The 18,454-nt window shown below is 41.9% G+C and overlaps 1 protein-coding gene across 1 annotated transcript in view; it reads left to right on the top strand.

Annotated features, from left to right (window-relative positions):
- Positions 1-18,454, top strand: part of b4galnt4a (beta-1,4-N-acetyl-galactosaminyl transferase 4a) — a 124,881-nt gene that overhangs the window by 29,189 nt on the left and 77,238 nt on the right. Inside the window, exon 2 of the mRNA XM_046394793.1 lies at positions 13,993-14,105. Coding sequence (XP_046250749.1) covers positions 13,993-14,105 — 113 coding nt within the window. The remainder of the gene's footprint in view (positions 1-13,992; positions 14,106-18,454) is intronic.

Raw genomic sequence — 18,454 nt, 5'->3', positions numbered from 1 at the left:
TATCTTGCGTAGCAATTAGCACGTGATCTGTTAATATAAAACATGTACTCTACAGGATAAGATAGTAGGAAATGATGAAGCAGTGGAAATAAAAATAAAACAGACGGAGCGTGAAGCAAAGTCCACTGTTGGAAGATGAGGTACATCAGAGAAAACCTGTAAAGGGAGGCTAGTGCTGACGGTGTCATGTGCTGGCATGAAGGACTGCAAACAGGAAATAAACAAACAAACAAACAAACATTCATTCAAATTTGAGTTTCAGGATACAAGAAGCAGGAGCTCCGAATAGTATGATAAAACCGCCCTATACTGTATTATGTTTTCCTGAGATATTTAGCCCCCCCCCCCCATTTGTACCAAATGAAGATTTTTTTATCATTATTGTTTAATTATTCCTGCTCAATTAATGAAGCAGTTGCTGTGGTGATAATTGCACGCATAACCAAAAACATGTTACATATAGGTGATAGGTGAAGTCTGAGTTTGAACTGAGGGCATCTAAACAAAGTCACAGGTGATGAACACACAGCAACAGCATTATGGCACTTTGTGATGTTACATCTGTCAGCGAGCGCTTTGCCAGTTTATTTTTTTGGTGTGTCTGCTTGTTTAAGGGTGTTGCCATGCAGGGAGCCGCAGACTCCTGAGATATTCTGACAGTGTGCTCGGACACGTTGCAATCTGGCTCTGCAAATCAGTGGAAAAACGCATCGATTGAGGCCCTGTGTGTGCTCAAACACTGAACAGGCCTGGCGTCTGTTCAATTAAGCACAGTAAAATGACTTTGTTGAGCCCTCCACTTGCCGTAGTCGTGCCATCTCCTGTGACAAGCCCTGAAAAATGGAGGCAGAGCTGTCAGATAGCTTCCCAAATTGTTTGCATATCAACATGCAGCATTAGTTTTATTTATCTCCCTTTTTATTTATTTCCCTTCTTCCCTCCAGCTTTTTGCCTTGACAATCTTATCTCGTTTGATGTTCCTCACATTTCTAAATGCAGTTTGTTTGTTTGTTTATGTTTTTTTGTGCATCAGGAAACTGTTAGATATACCAGATGTGTCACAGAGTGTCTGGAGAAAAGAAGGTAAAGAAGGTGAACTACTTACTTACGTCAAAAACAAAATAGAAAATAGAGTGATGGTACACATCTGCCTTTGCTCTCAACAGAAGTTGTGTAATATAAATAATATGTACGATGATACATATTATGGGCGGCCTGGTGGTGCAGTGGTTAGCCCTGTGGCCTCACGGCAAGAGGGTTCCAGGTTTGAATCCCGGTCTGGGTCCTTCTGTGTGGAGTTTGCATGTTCTCTCTGTGCATGCAGGGGTTTTCGCCCGTTACTCTGACTTCCCAAAAACACACATTAGATTAATTGGCCACTCTACATTGCCCCTAGGTGTGAGTGTGTGGTTGTCTGTCTTTGTGTGTCAGCCCTGTGATTGACTGGTGACCAGTCCAGGTTGTACCCCGCCTCTCGCCCTTAGTCAACTGGGATAGGCTCCAGCCCCCCCGGTGACCCTGGTGCATAAGGAGTATAGAAAATCAACACACTCCTTGTTGAGGTTTGGATTTTGTGTAACTTGTATGTGATGTTAATGTCCTTTGCCAGTCACATGCCTGTTCAAGTGATGAACTATTTTTTAGGCACGCTAACAGGTGTTTTATTCTCATGCTACATTTTTGTGGCCTATGCCTTGTGCAATGTGCAAGAAAAGTGTAAGTGTGCTATTTTATATTTGATTAAAGAAACATTGAGTTTAATGTTTTTAATGCTTCATAAAAGCTAATGCAAATGGTCTTTGAGTAAAGATTTTCTATTCTGAAAATCGGTGTGTCTTTTGTTAAACAGTTCATTGCTGCAAAGCCAGTGTTGTGATTTATGATCAGACAGTTACTGTCTGCAGAAGACACGACACACAGATTTAGACTGACATGTAATGCATACTGACAAGGCTGAGCAGGCCTGTCCTCTCCTTCTCGTTTGTTTAATACGCTTCATCCCTGAACCTGCTCTCCCACCTTCCTTTATATTTCCAAACCATCGTCAGAGATGCCGATCAATGGATTCTGTTGTTGCCTTCACTTTTGCGGCGTGACCAGCCTCTGCTGTCACAGGAGGATACGAAAAGGAACACCCATGAATAATTTATGCAGAGTAGGAATATGTAAATGGCTAAACAGACACAAGAAACAAAATGCAAGCAATAGCAGCAGCTTGCTTGGAATTAATTGCTCGGTCGAGTCCTGTGTTATCCTTATTGAAGCTCTCTGTCCTTCATGACTGATTCAGGGTCAGCAGGCTGCGGGGATTTGGTAGCAGGCCGAGTGAACATGTGGCTTATGTGGGAGTAGAACTGCATTACAGTTTCATGAATTTGTTTGCTCAGGTATTCATTCAATTCATAGAGTTTTATTGGCATGAAAGTTTCAGGAACAGTGCTGTCAAAGCATCAGAATTCTACCATTTACAGTAAACATATGGACCTTAACACAGCATTAAGATTGATAAATATTTTTGTGTGAATGCAGGTGTATACTTTTATACCTTTGTCCTCCTAGGGATATTTTTTAATATTTTAGACCATGAAGCTCTTGGAAATGAGACATTACAGAGCTGAACAATGTTTTAGATTTTGTTTACGTAGCCAAGTAGTAACATATATTCTTGAACTACTGAATTTGCATCTCGCACCTCAAAAAGTCTATAATTGCAGTATTGCTGTAATTGGTCTGTTCATTAGACATATGCTGACTAGGCATTCCCTCTTCATTACCAAAGTAGATTCTTTTGTAATGAGGTTTCTGTGCATTATTATTTTATTTAAGCACTGTGAAACACCCATGTCTTAACGAACTCAGCAACTGAATGCGTCAGTTAAAACTGAACTGTGTTGGCTGGTGTCACATGTGGCTAGTTTACCATGTACACAGGTGAAAAAATGTTCATAATACTGAGCCATCACCAGTAACCAGTGGATGATGTGCAGAGGCAACTGTCAGGTTGGAGGTGGACGTGACAGAGTGGTCCCATTTGAGGATGTCACTGGATCGCAGCAGTGATGACAGCGACCCAAGAAGAGACCCAGCTGGCTCCCCGGCCAGCTCGTATAAGTTGCCTGGTCATAAATAGCCTGGGCCGCAGTGCTGGGTGGAGGTGGTTTGTCATCAGACCTGGCCCCAGCCGGGGTGCTGACTCCCCGACGAGAAAGGAATTTATCACTGTACAGTGATAAGACAAGGCTATTATTGTTGCTGTCCTCCTCCTCTTCTCCCACCTCCCTTTTCCTGCTCGTCCTCCTCCTTGTATGTAACATATAACCTCTTCCTTCTCTCTCCCCCCCCAACCAACTCCCCTCTTCCCCCTTTCTCTGTCCTCCTTTTCCTCCTCTTGTCTTCTTCCATGTTTTGTTCTCACGTTGAAACCCCTCATCACCACTACCACTGCACTTTTTCCCCCTTCCTTCACCACCCTTTATTCTTCTCCTGTCTCTCAGCACACAGGCGATAATATCAGGAAAGTAATGACTCCCAGGGACAATGATAATCAGATACTCTGTAGAGAGTGATGACCACATTGGGATTCTACATGGAAACAATATTCACGCATTAATCGCTGCAGACACATCAGATGGCTGCAGAGAGTGACTGAGAGAAGGAGAGAACGAAGGGGGCGGGGGGGCAAACAGGGAGAGAGATGGTAAACAGAATGAGGTCGTTCAGACTTCAGTCTTGTCTCAAGTGTTTTGAGGTTTCCGAAATACAAATTGTCTCCGTCTTTTAATGAGGCATAGCCAAACTTGCCATTTCTTTCCTCCTTTCTCTTACCTTTACCTTTTTATGACGCTCGTCTCCTCTTCTGGTTCCCACATGGGCTGTTTCTTTCCTGTTTTGTCATTGCAACAAAAAAAAAATCTGACTCATATTATTTGGTGCCACTTGAGCCCTTTTTGTGTTCTTTGTTTTTTTTGTAGGAGTGCCTGGCTCAGGCTCTTCTCTCACTGTCTTCCAGTGCGGCAGCTCAGCTGTCAGGTACGCAGAAGATGGATGAATTATCAGACAGAGGTCTCCACCAGTGCTCACCTCACTCATTTAGATGCTCTGTTTGGCTCTGACTCTTGCTAACATCTTGACAGTGCATTAGCCTAGCACCAAGGCCCTCTCCGCCTCTGTTTCTTTGTTTACAAATGTATGCTAATGAGCGTGAGGGCTCAGGAAGCGTGCAACCCCTGCATGAACATTTTAATTCCTTCCCTAGTGACACATCAGCTGTGACAGCTGTGATTCTCCAGCGGCTCAGAGTTGCCTCCTTATCTGCTCTGCTGTGATTGGAGCAGCGCCTCTGGGTGCCACTGGCAACTGTGGGGATTGCCTGCTGATGTGTGTGTGTGTGTGTGTGTGTGTGCATAGAATATGTATTTCTCTCTCACAGTTTCATACTTTAACTTAACACCTTGGAGACTGAGAACTCTGGACAAGCCTTTATGTGACAAAACGCAGAACACATACAATGTACAGATACGACAAGGCATATGGGAGAGCTTTATGTTACTGGCATTTCTTCTTGTAAACCACATACGTTGGATGTATGTGTGTGTCCTTGGATAAAGTCCATACGCTTTGGTCAGTGGTGTTCTTCTCTTAGAGGCTGGCTGCTATACTGGCTCTCTAGCTTCATTTGTCGCCTCTTTTTTTTTTGATATATCATAATGGAAATTCTTTTGTACTCTTGTCTCCATGGCAATCCAGAGTAGGGCCAGATCTTAAAGGCCTCTACACAGCCAGTGGTGTTCATAGAGATCTTGGGCACTGAGCAGCAGGAGGAGCTGGGCACAGACAGACAGCCATTTAGAGGTGAGCAGGGCGAGTGGGCTGGCAGGTCACGGAGGGATCAGACTGTTTTGCTCCGCGGCCTGTGGCCAAATACCAACTAGGCGGGAGATTGACAGAAATATATCTGCTTTTTTTCTGAGCTCCTACCTTACCATCCCCTGGAAAGATCTATCCCACACTCGAGAACAGAAAGCATGATTTATCAGTGAAGGAGAACAGTGCCAGAGAAGTAAAAAAACTAAACATTTATTGTGTTCTTATTTTTTAGAAATATTACACAATATTGCACAGCACTTGACATATTTTAATAATAATTTATAATTTTAATGACTTACATTCTGTTTGGCTGTTAATAAGGACATGAGTCTAAAACCCCCCAAAACCTTGAGAGTAAGTCAGATATAAACCTCATTCTCAACCCTGGTGGTCTAGACATAAGCAGTAGGTACTTCTTGGTTGTAGATTAAATATATTAACTACTTAACAGGACTCTTTACTTTTCTACACTATGGTAATTAGTGATAGAAATTCATAAATGGAAGGTCAAAGATTGTCTATTACATTTGTATGTGTGCTAGATGTTAAAAACATGAGCAGCTTTTCACAGGCTACCTTTCATTCTGAACTCAGCAGACCTCACACTGTTCTCAGTTGTTGCAAATTGCCTAACTCATTTGAAATGCAAATGTACAATTGAGTCCATTCGTTAGATTTAGTTCAGAACGTATGTGTGCGTTTGTGGTCTGACAATGCAATAAGGTCATTCCATTTTCTTTGAGGCTGTGTCTATTAATCTCCCAGCGCACAGTGCTCCAAGGCTCTGATTTTATGTTTGTCTGTCCGAGGCATTTTGTTTTTTTGTTATTTGAATTTTCCTGAGTCGCAGCTTTAGTGAGCTATTAGTGAAGAGTAAAACATTACAGGAGCTTAGAGGAGAGAGTAGAGGAGAGAAAGAGAGAATGGGACCTCTTTGCCCCTGACCCATATTACAGCACATTAACCATCTCTGAAATCTGCCTTTCTCTCTGCCCTACACACCCACAGGCCTACAAGCACACTTTCTCCTTTACTACACGCTCTCTCACTCCGCTTTCTATCTTTTCTCCTATCTAGTTCTCTGTGCCTCTCTCTCTTTCACAGTCCCTTTGTTTCTATTTATCTCATCTCCAAAGCCTTGTTATGCCTCTTGTCTTAATGCGCTCTCTCCCGCCTCAGATGGCTGTGTTGTTAAAGCTGAACTAAAGGCCGGGGAGTGCAGTACTCAGAGCCAGGGCCTATTCATCAGTTTCACAGCAGCCCTCCACTCTGCTTCATTACTGACTAGCTAATGGCACAGATCAGTGCAGTTTATTTGCTATAATTAGCTAGCTCCATTTGGCCAGCCCAGCCCCAGTGAAGCCTGGTACGCTTGTGAACCCCCCTGCCATGCCACCCTGCATGTATATGTACAATATATGGACAAAAGTATTGGGACCATTACACCAGCTTTCGTTGCATTCTAAATACATCTTCACAGCTGTAACAGCTTCCACTCTTCTGGGAAGGCTTGCTGAGGCATGTTTCTGTGGGAATTATGCCCATTCAGTTTATCCCAAAGGTTTTACATGGGGTTGAGGTCAAGTTTGTCCATACCAAACCCATTCAACCACGTTTTTATGGACTTTGCTTTGTGCACTGGGGCACAGTCAGGCTGCAGTAAAAAAGGGCCTACCCCAAACCGTTGGCACAAAGTTGGAGGCATAGCATTGTCCAAAATGCTTGGTATGCTGAAGCATTAAGATTTTCCCACTGGAAGTAAGGGGCCCAGAACAACACCTAAAAAACAGTTCCATACCACACCTGAATTCTATAATAAAGAGGTATGTCCCAATACTTTTGTATATATATAGCGTGTGTGAGTGTGTGTTTGTGTGTGGGCTCAAATGCTTGCCTGTTGGTCCAGAAAGTGTCATTAAGAAACTATACCAGCCAATTAGTTTTACATCCTCCATCACCTTGTGTCAGCCCTGTCTTGTAAAGTGATGCCTGACTGCAAAGCAAATGGCCACAACGCTTGTAAAACTTTACAAGCTCTGCATATAGTACAGCATATAGATATAGCAAAAATGCATTGGCATGGGAGGGGGATGTGGACAGATAGGGAAATGACCAAATCAATCAGTGAATGAGTGACTGAGTAATGATTGAGTGAAGATACTTTACTTCTCTCTTGCAGTCTCTCGTTATCACGTCCTATTCAGCTTCTTCTTAAAGTCTTTGCCATCATTCCAGTCTGGTCCTTGACTTACAATTTAACCTCCTTGCCTTTAGCCTCTTGCCACTCTCTCCACCGTTGCACCGTGTCCCACTCTCACTTAATCTCCCTGTCCTTTGCCCACTGTTGTGTTCTTGAAAGCTGCAGCCTCTTGTTTCGTCATCCCATACAATTTTAATCACGTTCCCCAATAGAGACAGAGGAGGCGAGGGGGTGTATATAAAGTTCCCCCACGAATTCTGGTTTGAGCTCAAAGGGGGCACGGCCTACGTCACCACGATGAAGTTACAGTGTACTTGCAGAGTGGAGGAGGAGACCAACGGCATCAATAATTTACACAGATCATTGCTGTTGCTGTGCGCTTGTTCACTCTTCCTGTAATTCTTTTATCTTTATCCTTCCAACCTTGACTCTTTCTTGTTGTTTTCAGTTTTCAGTCCTTATCCGTCATTTCCACTTATCTTTCTCTACGCAATCAGCTGGTGGCTAGTTATTAGTTAAACCTGCTCACTGAAGCAAAACAGCCAGCCCCTCCAAACAGCAAATCGGCATGACGCTACATAGACAAGGTCAAGAGGTTCACTTACGGCCATGATGGATAAGCTAAGTAACTTCGATTGGTTGCTGCAGTGCCAGAGGTTGTCCCAACATCTTAGAAACAGCTGACCTGGGATTTTAGTGTAATAACAAGGACGAAAACGAGCACTCGGCTACATGCAAGCAGGCAAAAACACTATGGCACTGAGGAAGGTGAGGGCTGACGGCTAAGAGGAGGCAGCAGCTCAGTACAGTGGAGCATGTATAAATTTCATCAGACATTGAGGCAGGTACAGCAGAAGACCATGAAAGACTGGTCACATCGAACTTTAGTGATTTATTTCACCTTTTCATCCATTGGTCCTGCCTTGTGCCAAAGAAACAGATTAGTTGTAACTTTGTGGCAATAGCTTCTCGTACAAATTAGGCCCCATGATACCAGATGTTGAGCTTCATGAAGGCCAGAGTCCGTGTGGCTACCTCCAGCAAGGTCAGTGTCACAACTAGCTTCTTTATAATCTCACAAATGTTTACAGAAATGAGTACTTGCCTGCACAGCCTCTGGGCCTTTGGGATGCAGTTGAAATATAGTATTTTAGGCCTGTTTCATTTGCTTGGAATGATTATTTATTTAATCCATTCACAGAATAATAATATCATCCATCCAGCTAGCTGACTACGGGCGAGATGCAGGATACACCCAAGACTGGTCACCAGTCATTCACAGAGCTGACACATAAAGACAATCACACACACACACACACACACACACACACACACCTAGGGGCAATGTAGAGTAGCCAGTTAATCTAATGTCCATGTTTTTTGGATTGTTGGAGGAAACCAGAGTACCTGGAGAAAACCCACACAGACACAGGGAGAACACACAAACTCCACACAATAGGGCTCAGACCGGGATTCGAACCTGCTGTGAGGCCACAGTGCTAACCACTGCAATAGTGCTGCCCATAATAATATCATTAATAATAATAATAATATCATAAATTGAACATTTTACATCTCAAGTGTTTAAAATGTGAGGATCACATCACATTGGGCTCTATGGGCATTTTTTTTTCTTTCAGTGTTTACTCACAATAACAAATAGCTTGGCTATTATTACAAATGGCAATTTTAATGTGCATCTGTAAATGTAAAACCATAGAATGTAGATTTTTTTTCCTGCTTGTGTTCTGTTTCTCATCCTTCATTAGCAAGCATTAAGTGTGTTTGAGTACACCTTTTTGAAGGAAGCCATGTAGGAACCACACTTGAGATAACACTCCAAATGAATTGTGATAATGACCATTGGCATTATTCTGTAACCACTCTGAGCAGCTCCGCTTCACTGTTATTTCCCCTGTTTACCAGAGGGGCCTATTACATCCTGAAGGCTCCCAAACAGATTATTATTATCTAACGTGTTAATGCTGGACTTTGTCACTTATGTTCAAACTAAACTCCTTCATAACCACCTCAGTTTAATTTAGATATTCTCTAAGGTTCAGTGTTGTCTTCTCTTCTTAACTGCCCTTCGTTGCTGTTCTTGTTGCTCCCGCTGCGTTCACTTCTTTCATTCTGTGATTAGCATTCTGCTGTATCGCTATGCTGTCTATCACTTAACATACAGCGCATCTCCGCCTTGCAGCGAAACCTATCAGCTGTTGTCAGTCTTGTTCAAAGATAAAATGATACACAGAGCCACAACACACACACACACACACACACACACACACACACACCTATGTTCTATGCATATATGCACAAACACACTGAAACACACACATAAACTGGCACAAGTACAGCTGAGATGAGAGCTCTGACAGCTGCAGCTTGCTAAAAGCTATGGAGTTTAGAATATCATTAGTTTTAGAAGGACAGCCAGGCAAGGTGAACTTATTACTGAAAAGTAGAGGAAGCTGGAGAAAGTTTCCGCCGATCCTTGTCTCTATCTACACACTGCACCAACATCAACCTTGACTCTTGTTTATTGTGGTTTTTAACGTACTCCATCACAGACTGAATCTACACTGCACTCCAGAAAACCGGGTCACAGAGGTTGCTCTCCACCATCTCATCTGCACAGCGAATAGTGCTGCAGTTTTAGGACCTGGGGACGTGTCTGATGACACGACTTAAGAGAGGAAGCTTCTAAACAATTAGTATTCTGCCTGGTGTCCTGCTTGTGGTGCAGCTCGTAGTCAATTGGCTTCCATTAACCTGCCAGTCTGCTCTTCATTACTTCATTATAGCCTGCATCGAGGCTTGAGGAAGTTCCGTCACAGTCCAGGGACTGACTCCTAACTCGCTGCAGCTCGCCTTGGGCGTCAGACTTAACTCACCTTGCAGCTGCTGCACACAGCATCAAAGTCTATGTCTGTGTGTGTCTGTCTTTCAGTGCACCTTGTGCTTCCAGTCTCTCTTATGAGCTTGTCATGGCTGGGGGCAATTTGTTTTCGTGTTGTGGTCTCACCTCAAGCAACCTCATTGGTTTTGATTATATTGAGCTTCAGGTGATCGTAGTTGCACCATGTGATTAAGTTCTGTGAGTCACTACGTGTATTATGAGTGTGGATGAGCATTAGTGTAACTGTGTAGATGTTACTTCAGAGAGCAGCAGTCCCAGCATAGGATGAAAGGACCAGCCTCAGTGCTTTGTAGGGCTGATTCACCACCACAGCACCATTTGATTTGTCCATCAAACCTCTTACTTCCCGCCAGCAGGGAGCAATATTTATGACTCATTCTTATTGCAGCAGTACAACTTTGTATCTGACAAGCTACACACAAACACAGATCCTCTCTCTCACACACACACACACACACATGCATGCATTTAGAGATAACACACTCTCATACACTCATACTCATACATGGACTTGTCTTTTAAGAGTGTTAAGGAGTGCCAAGGGATATGTTAGCACAGAATGTTTGAACATTTGTCCACAAATGCACACACACACACACATACAAACACACACGCTACAAATATTTTGCCATTCTCATTATCCTCTCATATTGGGATTGTTGAAGAATTTATTAGAAGAATATATTAACAATTAATGTTCTTTTTCAATTTTTTCAAACATTTAAAGTAAAAGTTGGCTCTGCATATGGGGCACTAATGAATTAAGTGTAATATAAATAGCAGCGGAAAGTTATTTCCGTGTTACACTTTACTTGATAAGGAAATGTTTCCAAGGCTCTGCGTAGGGTGCAGAGTCACATTCTGTACTTTTTGTGCTTAAGAACTTTTATTTTATCATGAAAGAAGCTCAGTCAAAAATTATTCTCCCCAGTCTTCTTCAGGGACTCCAGCATGGAAGAGAAGACTAGAAATGATTTAAGTGAATTCTTTGTTGAAGTTTGCCTCCTAGTGTTGTTCGACTGCTTTCTGTCATCTGGCAAATGTTTTCATAGGTGATTTTCTATCCGTCAAACTCTAATGCTGTACTTTTCTCTATTTATTGAGGGTATTAAAGAGAACTCAGGTGGATTTGGCTGTCACTTTGGAAATCTCTTTCAGCATATAAAATCCAATGTATATTCCTATCATCTTACTGGGTGTAAAGGTGGGTGTCACATGTATAATATGCAGCTATATATTTTTTTCACAAGTATGACGTATCGGTACTGTCTCGCGCAGTGGGTTATTTTCAGCAGGTGGCTTTGTGTTGTTTGGTCATGAAAACATCCTAATATTTGATTTCCAAGTGGGGCTGATATGAGATTTCTGTTTTCTGCTGACTCATTCATATTTAAGGTGATCGCTTACATAAATGAGGCAGTGCATCGCCTGTTCATAATAGCTTGAGATAAATGGTTAAAGGGAGGTTTGCTGCCAGTTGACTCATACGGTGACTCATGAAGTGTTTTTATTCAGAGGAAGAACATAAATAAACAGCTCAGGGGAGTAAAAGATAAATTTCATTACAAAAAGAAATTTATTTGCTGTTTATTTTAAATTGGGCAATTTTACATTATTTGCTGTATTCAGATAACAGTATCCTATTCTTTGTTTAATACCTTTGTGGTATTTTGACTTATAGGTGTAATGAAGTGCACATGTAGAAATTTTACAAAAGACGTTTAAGTTACATAGTAAGATCAGAACTTGGAAGTTAAAGTGTCCTATTTTTGACTCAACAATGTCAAGAAAGTCAACCTTGAAGTGTGACGAAGTTGAGCACGGCTACTCTTTGGTGTTTGCTCTTTGATCTGGTCTAGCTTTGATAGACCCCGGAGGAGGTATTTAGACCGTCCATGTGGAGTGTCTTCACGGCACAGTTCCTGTGTCTCACGTGGCCTTGCTGGACACGGAAAAGGCAGCTGCGAGTTCCATCAGCCGGTTTCGTTTAGTGTAGTTATTTATGTTTTTTTATTTTTTTGCACCAATTTATTTGGTTGGAGTAACCTTTCCAATGTGTAGAGTCAGAAAACATTTAACACAGTGCATCAAGACTGGAATATAGTTTCAGTTTTCTCTTTTTTCAGCAAAAGATGATTTTTCAGATCAAAGCAGTTTTTTTATTACAGTTGTCTAGAATCAGCGAAATTGCAAAGGGAATGGAGGGAAACAGACAAGATGATATCCAAACAAATCATCAACACAGATTATGTTTACTAGACTTTCATGAGATGCAAAACACGTTGTACAAAAGAAAAACTTTCACTTTTGTGCATTTTCCAATTTCAATTTGTCATTATTTTGTTTCCTGTGTGAGTGAGCATGCACAAGAACGCTTGCCTGTCTTTCCACTTGTCTTTGACTGCATCAGTCTCCCTGCAGCTTAACCTTACCACACACACACACACACACACACACACACACACTACTAGTGTTGTTTGAATGGAAGGTGAAGAATATTTCACCACTTCTAAATCATACAAAATGGATGTTGAAATCTTCACCCTGATACTTAATAATTTATCTTGTGGGGACTTGCATTTTGTCCCCATAAATGAGGCGGGTTATCGTAATGTGACTTTGTAAACAGATTTTTGTCTCCACAACTACAGGAATATGTGTCAACACACCCACACACACACACACACACACACACACCTCCTGAAACCCCCACCCCATCTCATTCAGCCCATTCAGACTCATTGTTAAGGGGACATATTGGAAAACCATTAGCTCTCATTATGCTTTATAGCCACCCGTTCTCCCTGTTCTGTCTTTTAATCACAAGCCATCTCCTTATGTGTGTGGGCGTGTGCACGCAGTTCAATGTCTAGCTGCATGCATGTGCGTGCACTACAGCCACCCCTGCTCAGCAGACAGTAATGAACCACTTTCGCTGTAATGCATTTGGGACACTACAAAGCCCCCCCTCCCCCTGCTTTTTATGGGGGAGTCAATGGTACAGGCGCCAACTTTTATGGCAGCCCATCCAAGCTGCAGCAGTGTTGTGCGTTTGTGCACCGTGTCAGCCAAATGAGATCGAATCCTGTGCAATACAAATAAAAAGAAAGTGTGTTGAATAGGGTATGGATTCCTTTTTTATATGAAATCCTTGTAGAGGTAAAAAGTCTTATATGAAACCTTGTGAGTATTCATTCACTCCTTGTAACTCCAAAGAACCAGGCTCTCATAAAGTGTTGAATATCCTGTTACTGCTCTCTATTGAATTGTACTGTGGTTTGATTGTCCATGACATTGTGTGTGTGTGTGTGTGTTTTGTTGACAGTGAAGAAAGGTGGCGATTTTGGCCATATGCTCTGTGACACACAAAAACACACACTTCGATACATACACACACACACACACGCACACACAAACTCATAATGAGGGGATTTAAATTCCAGTTGTTCTCTCTCAGCCAAGGCAACTGTCATCATTGTGTAGCAAAACTCCCATAATCCATCTGTGGCATGACAGCATCCTAACAGCTCCACTCCACAGCAAGAAAAGCTATTCTTTATATCTCTCCAGTTCTCTGTCTTTTCTTTTTTCAGGCCCTCCCCCACCGCCCTCACATTTCCCTCGGGATTGGTTTTTATTCTTCTCTTTTGTCTCTCTTTGCTTTGCCAATTACATTTTTTTCCTTCTTAATCTCCTTTTTCTCTGGAAACTTTTATCTAGGTTTGATTACAGAGGCTAGCAAGGCTCAGTAGGAAGAAAAATGAATGATAGCTCAAATTATTGTTGACCGTGATAGTGATGGTAATGAAGATATTCATAATTATAATTATGGTATTGATGATGGTAATGATAGAGATCAGAATGATAATGATGCTATTAATGATGATGACTAAAACGGAGGATGAAGATGGTAACAATGAGGTTGATGATGACAATAACAGTAGCGATGAAAATGGTGCTTGCCGGCTTTCTGAGCAGTGTCCATGTTGTCACCTTGGCTCAGATGGAGAGAGACAGACGGAGGGGACGGACGCCAGCCGTAAGAGGGACACTCGCTCTTCAGCCGGCCACCACAAGAGTGAAGACACTAGCGACAGCAGGGAGGACGAGGCTGCAGTGAGTCTTTCTTTCTTGTCTTCTGTCTCACCACTCTGGACTGAATATTAATGCAGCATCATGACCTAAACAGATGCACCCTGCCCACCTGCATCCTTCTGATTAAGCAACAAGGCTTTTTGCTTGTGTGTGTGTGTGTGTGTGTGTGTGTGTGTGTGTGTGTGTGTGTGTGTGTGTGAGAGAGAGAGAGAGTGCTCATTGGAGCTCACAGTGCTATCTGGTGCCCCAGCAGGCAGTTCCTTCTTCCTCCATAATGGAAAAGACCCAAGGGACAGTTCAACATAAACTACACACAGGTTAAGGTGTATATGAAAAAATAGCTAACGGCTGATGTTGGTGGAGAAAAATTTATGGATTTTTTTTTATTTTTTTTATGGGTTTTTATTTGTAATCAAGACGAATCGATGAAAATTTATCCATTTTTCTCAGTGTAAGTCCAGTGGTAACATTTATTATACACTAGGCTTATTTATTACACATGCAGTAAGTGCACTACATCAACAGTAACACGCCTTTTCTAAAACTCGACCCTCCCCAACCTCTTCAATAAATGCAAAAACATGAGCAGAAAAGAATAAAGAATATCTATGTATTTAAAACCAATCAATATATACTTCAACTGTGAGAATTATATGATAGAGTTTAAAAAAGTGTCTGCAATAAATCCAAAAATTTATCAAAGAGGGCTCTTTGTAGCAGTACGTTCCCCAAGCACCTCATCTTTTTTATTTTCAGTTTGATTTTTTTTTTCCTTTCTCCCAGGAAGCTCAAAATAAACAATAATAACCTTAGGTTCTATGAGCTTCTTTACAGGCAGAATTTTATCATTCTGCCTGTAAAGGCCAACTCTGTCCAGGAAGCTCTTATCTTGTTACATTACAATTTGCAGTACAGAAACATTCCCTGTAGAGAACTACATATAAAACAAAGGTCTGGAATATTATCCTCGAATAAGTGTAGTTTGACTGATGTCAAGTAAATGTGCTCAACCAGATGAGCTGAAAAACTTTCAGGTTAGTATTTGCGTACTTTCCTCACGCCATCCCTTAAGTGATATTTCTACATTCAGATTCCCCCTCCAAGCCGTCAGTGTTGATTTACTACTGAACCCAATTAAGGCCAATTATACATTGCTGAAATTAAAGCCTTGCTATTACAATTTCTCATTAACTTCTACAAAGTTCTGATTTCAACACTGAGTGCTTTTTTCAAACTTTTCTCTTTGCTTATCTAAACCGAACTGCAGTTCAGCTCCGTGACCCGTCCCACTGCACTGAATTTTAATGATGTTCCCAGCACCAAGAGGCCACTGCTCAAAATATAGCGTGAACACATCATGCAGTCTTACCTCCTCCTCAAGCATTTATTTCTGTGATAGTTTCCATGCTGAGAGATGGGGAATTAGACAGAGTGCTATCCAGCCGCAGAAAACTGAGCCAGTGTTTGGACCACCGCCAGAGATCATTAGCACATGGTACATTCAACAGTAAACCACTGAGACTGCCTGACACTGTGACTCTTAATTCCCCTGACAGTGGGTGGATTTTAACGTTAAGTACAGCAATTTTGGACCTGCAGGTAATTTCCAATTACTGCAGGACCCGCAGAGCACATTAGCTGTGACTGTGTGTTGAAATGACAAACTGTTGCTTCCAACTCCATCTGAGAATTATTATAAAATATTTCTCAAAAACAAAACAAAACATGAATGCAAAACATGAATGGCGATGAACTGCTGTCTTCGCTTTCACGTTCAAGTCCTCCAAATTAGTACCCAAACTCGCGCAGTCCAATCTGAAGGTCTGCTTTAATGGATTGAAAAGAGAAATATCTTGCTAATTTGTATTTGCTTGAAAGGGATAATCACGGTTAAGAACCAGCCAGCCAAAAGTTGGTTTTATACAAAACTGCTCATTTTTTGTTGAGAGATTTTGGTTATATATTGGTTAAGATTGAAAACCTCTGTAAAGAAGATGTGTGTATCTCTCTGAATGTGTCAGACCTTAGTTTCTCTTTTCTTATAAAGTGTATCTAACTGTTTTCTGCCTGCTTAGTGTAGTAAAAAAAGAAACTTTTTATTACTCTCAAGATTTACCACTCATCTTTTGGCCTTGAGGCAGGTAATTTATTGTTGGTCACCTCCCTTCTTGACTTCAGCCAACTAGATTTCCATGCCAGCACTCGCCACTCATGTTGACAGGCTGTTTACCTTGAAATGGTATCTTGCCTGAAGCTCAGGTATCTCTAACTACCTGACGTGCCAAAGAATCAGACTGCGAAGGCAGGCAATCTGCTGTAATTGAATGTTCAGCTCATATGTGACTAATTGTTTGATATCAGAATCAGTGTGATGGAGGGATTTATTTATTGGCATTTTGATACAAAAAAGCTATAAAGGAAGTCCCTGAGAAGCTGTCAGTCAGCTGAAGTCAGATGTATAAAGGACAGATTTTAGAAATTTGTCTTTGACCAGTACCAGTATCAATATGTCTGCAAGTCTGTCTATTTTCACTCTTTGCACGTGCTTGTGCAGACTTCTACTGCATCAGTGACAGCTCTGACAGGCAGCATAAAACCACTCTAATGCAAACACGTATACCACAGAAAACATACAGTATGCACTGTGGCACACACAAACTGTGGCTGTTGGGATTTAAAACCCAAACATAGTTAAGGTTAAAACCCAAATTGTTGTGATAATGCTGCATGGCTGTCGACTAGCTAAGGGTATCCAAAAAGAAGAAGAAGACGATATATCTTCTTCCATAAAATGCAGTCGTCTTAACAATCGATTCAAGTGAAGGCTTTAGGAAATGTGCTTGAAGAGATAAGAGTTATGAATGGAAGCCGGCAGGGGTTTCTCTGAGCGGCCCCCCTCTGAACTCTAAACCTGCCTGGCAGCATTGGCAGCTCGGTCTCATGCGCTGAAACTCAAATATTCGGCTGCACGGTAAGCATTCTGCTGAAGTCACAAAAATGTGTCAGAGAGTTTACGGCACGATCTTTATGAATTTTAATAGCATCTCTTTGTCATTTGTTCTGTAAACAGCGGGCGATTGATTTGGTTTGCTTCAAATAATGATCATTCAGATGAACTGTGCTCATACTTGGCTGGTAAACACGCTCTAAATCTTCACAATTACAATATAGGTGATAGACCTGACCCGCTGCAGGAGGTGCTTAGTTGGATTTATGATCAATATAGTATGAGACTGAGCTCCATTTACGGCTACCTATAACACCACTTTATTTGTATCAAGAACTATGTTCAGTCCTTTCAAAGGTGTGTGTGTGTGTGTGTGTGTGTGTGTGTGTGTGTGTGTGTGTGCGAGCGAGCATGCCAGCACAGTTCACTCGTGAGACTTTTCTGTTCAGCTCTATAACAGCTTTTCTCTTCATCTAGAATTTATGCATATTCCAGCTCTTTGTTCCAGCAATGCTTGACCCCTGAGCGTGTGTGCTTGTATAAGTGTGTGTGTGTGTGTGTGTGTTTGTGTGTGCGTGTGCGTGCGTGTGTACGCAACATGCTGTGTTTGGCATCTCTCTAGACTTTGCTGCTCATTCAGCACTAACATTTCATACAAACCCGAAGCAACATAATTGATGCCCTCAGTCAGAGTGACGCTGCTCCAGTGAGAACACTCCTTCACTTAGAAAATGTCACTACCAAAGGTCAAAGCTGTAGTCCATGTTTCCAGGCCTGATAGCCAAAGATAAGTTCAACATGCATGTGTGTCCAATAGGGAGAGAGCGAGAGGGGAGGGGGGGGGGGTCACATACACACCCCCGTGTGACTTGTGTTTAATGTGCTGTAATATGGGTCAGGGGGACAGAGGCCCTTTTCTCTTGTTTGCTTCCTCTCTGAAGTTCCACTGGTGTTTTCTGCTGGGCTAATAGCTCACTAAAGCTGAGATGGCCTCAGAAATTCCAGACAATGAAACCAATGTGGCACGGATGAAAACCAGCAGAAAAGCCCCCAAGGCTATGTGTCCTCAAAATTAATAGAGAGCTTAAAAGTAAACTGACTGACCTTATTGCAGTTTAAAAACTCAAACTCAAACTCAAAAACTGAGTAACGAACACATAGATAAAGATATTGGTACTCAAATTAATGTAATGAGGAATTTCATGAGACATGCAATTTACTTTCACTTGTTTATCGCCCCTCCTGCTTCTTCTCTAAAAGTGACAGAAAGAGCAAACTCTTGCTTGTTGTCAGAAAGACGGAGAAAGCAGGAAGTGGGAAAACACAGTGTTAATCTAAGCTCATTTGACAAGGCAAGTCGAGAAGGATAATAGGTAAAGGATAGGACAGACAAAAGGAAGGACATTGGTTGATGGAGGAGAAA

Source organism: Scatophagus argus, chromosome 7 (assembly GCF_020382885.2).
Source record: "Scatophagus argus isolate fScaArg1 chromosome 7, fScaArg1.pri, whole genome shotgun sequence".
Classification (NCBI taxonomy): Eukaryota; Metazoa; Chordata; class Actinopteri; family Scatophagidae; genus Scatophagus; species Scatophagus argus.
This window is presented reverse-complemented; position numbering and strand designations above follow the sequence as displayed.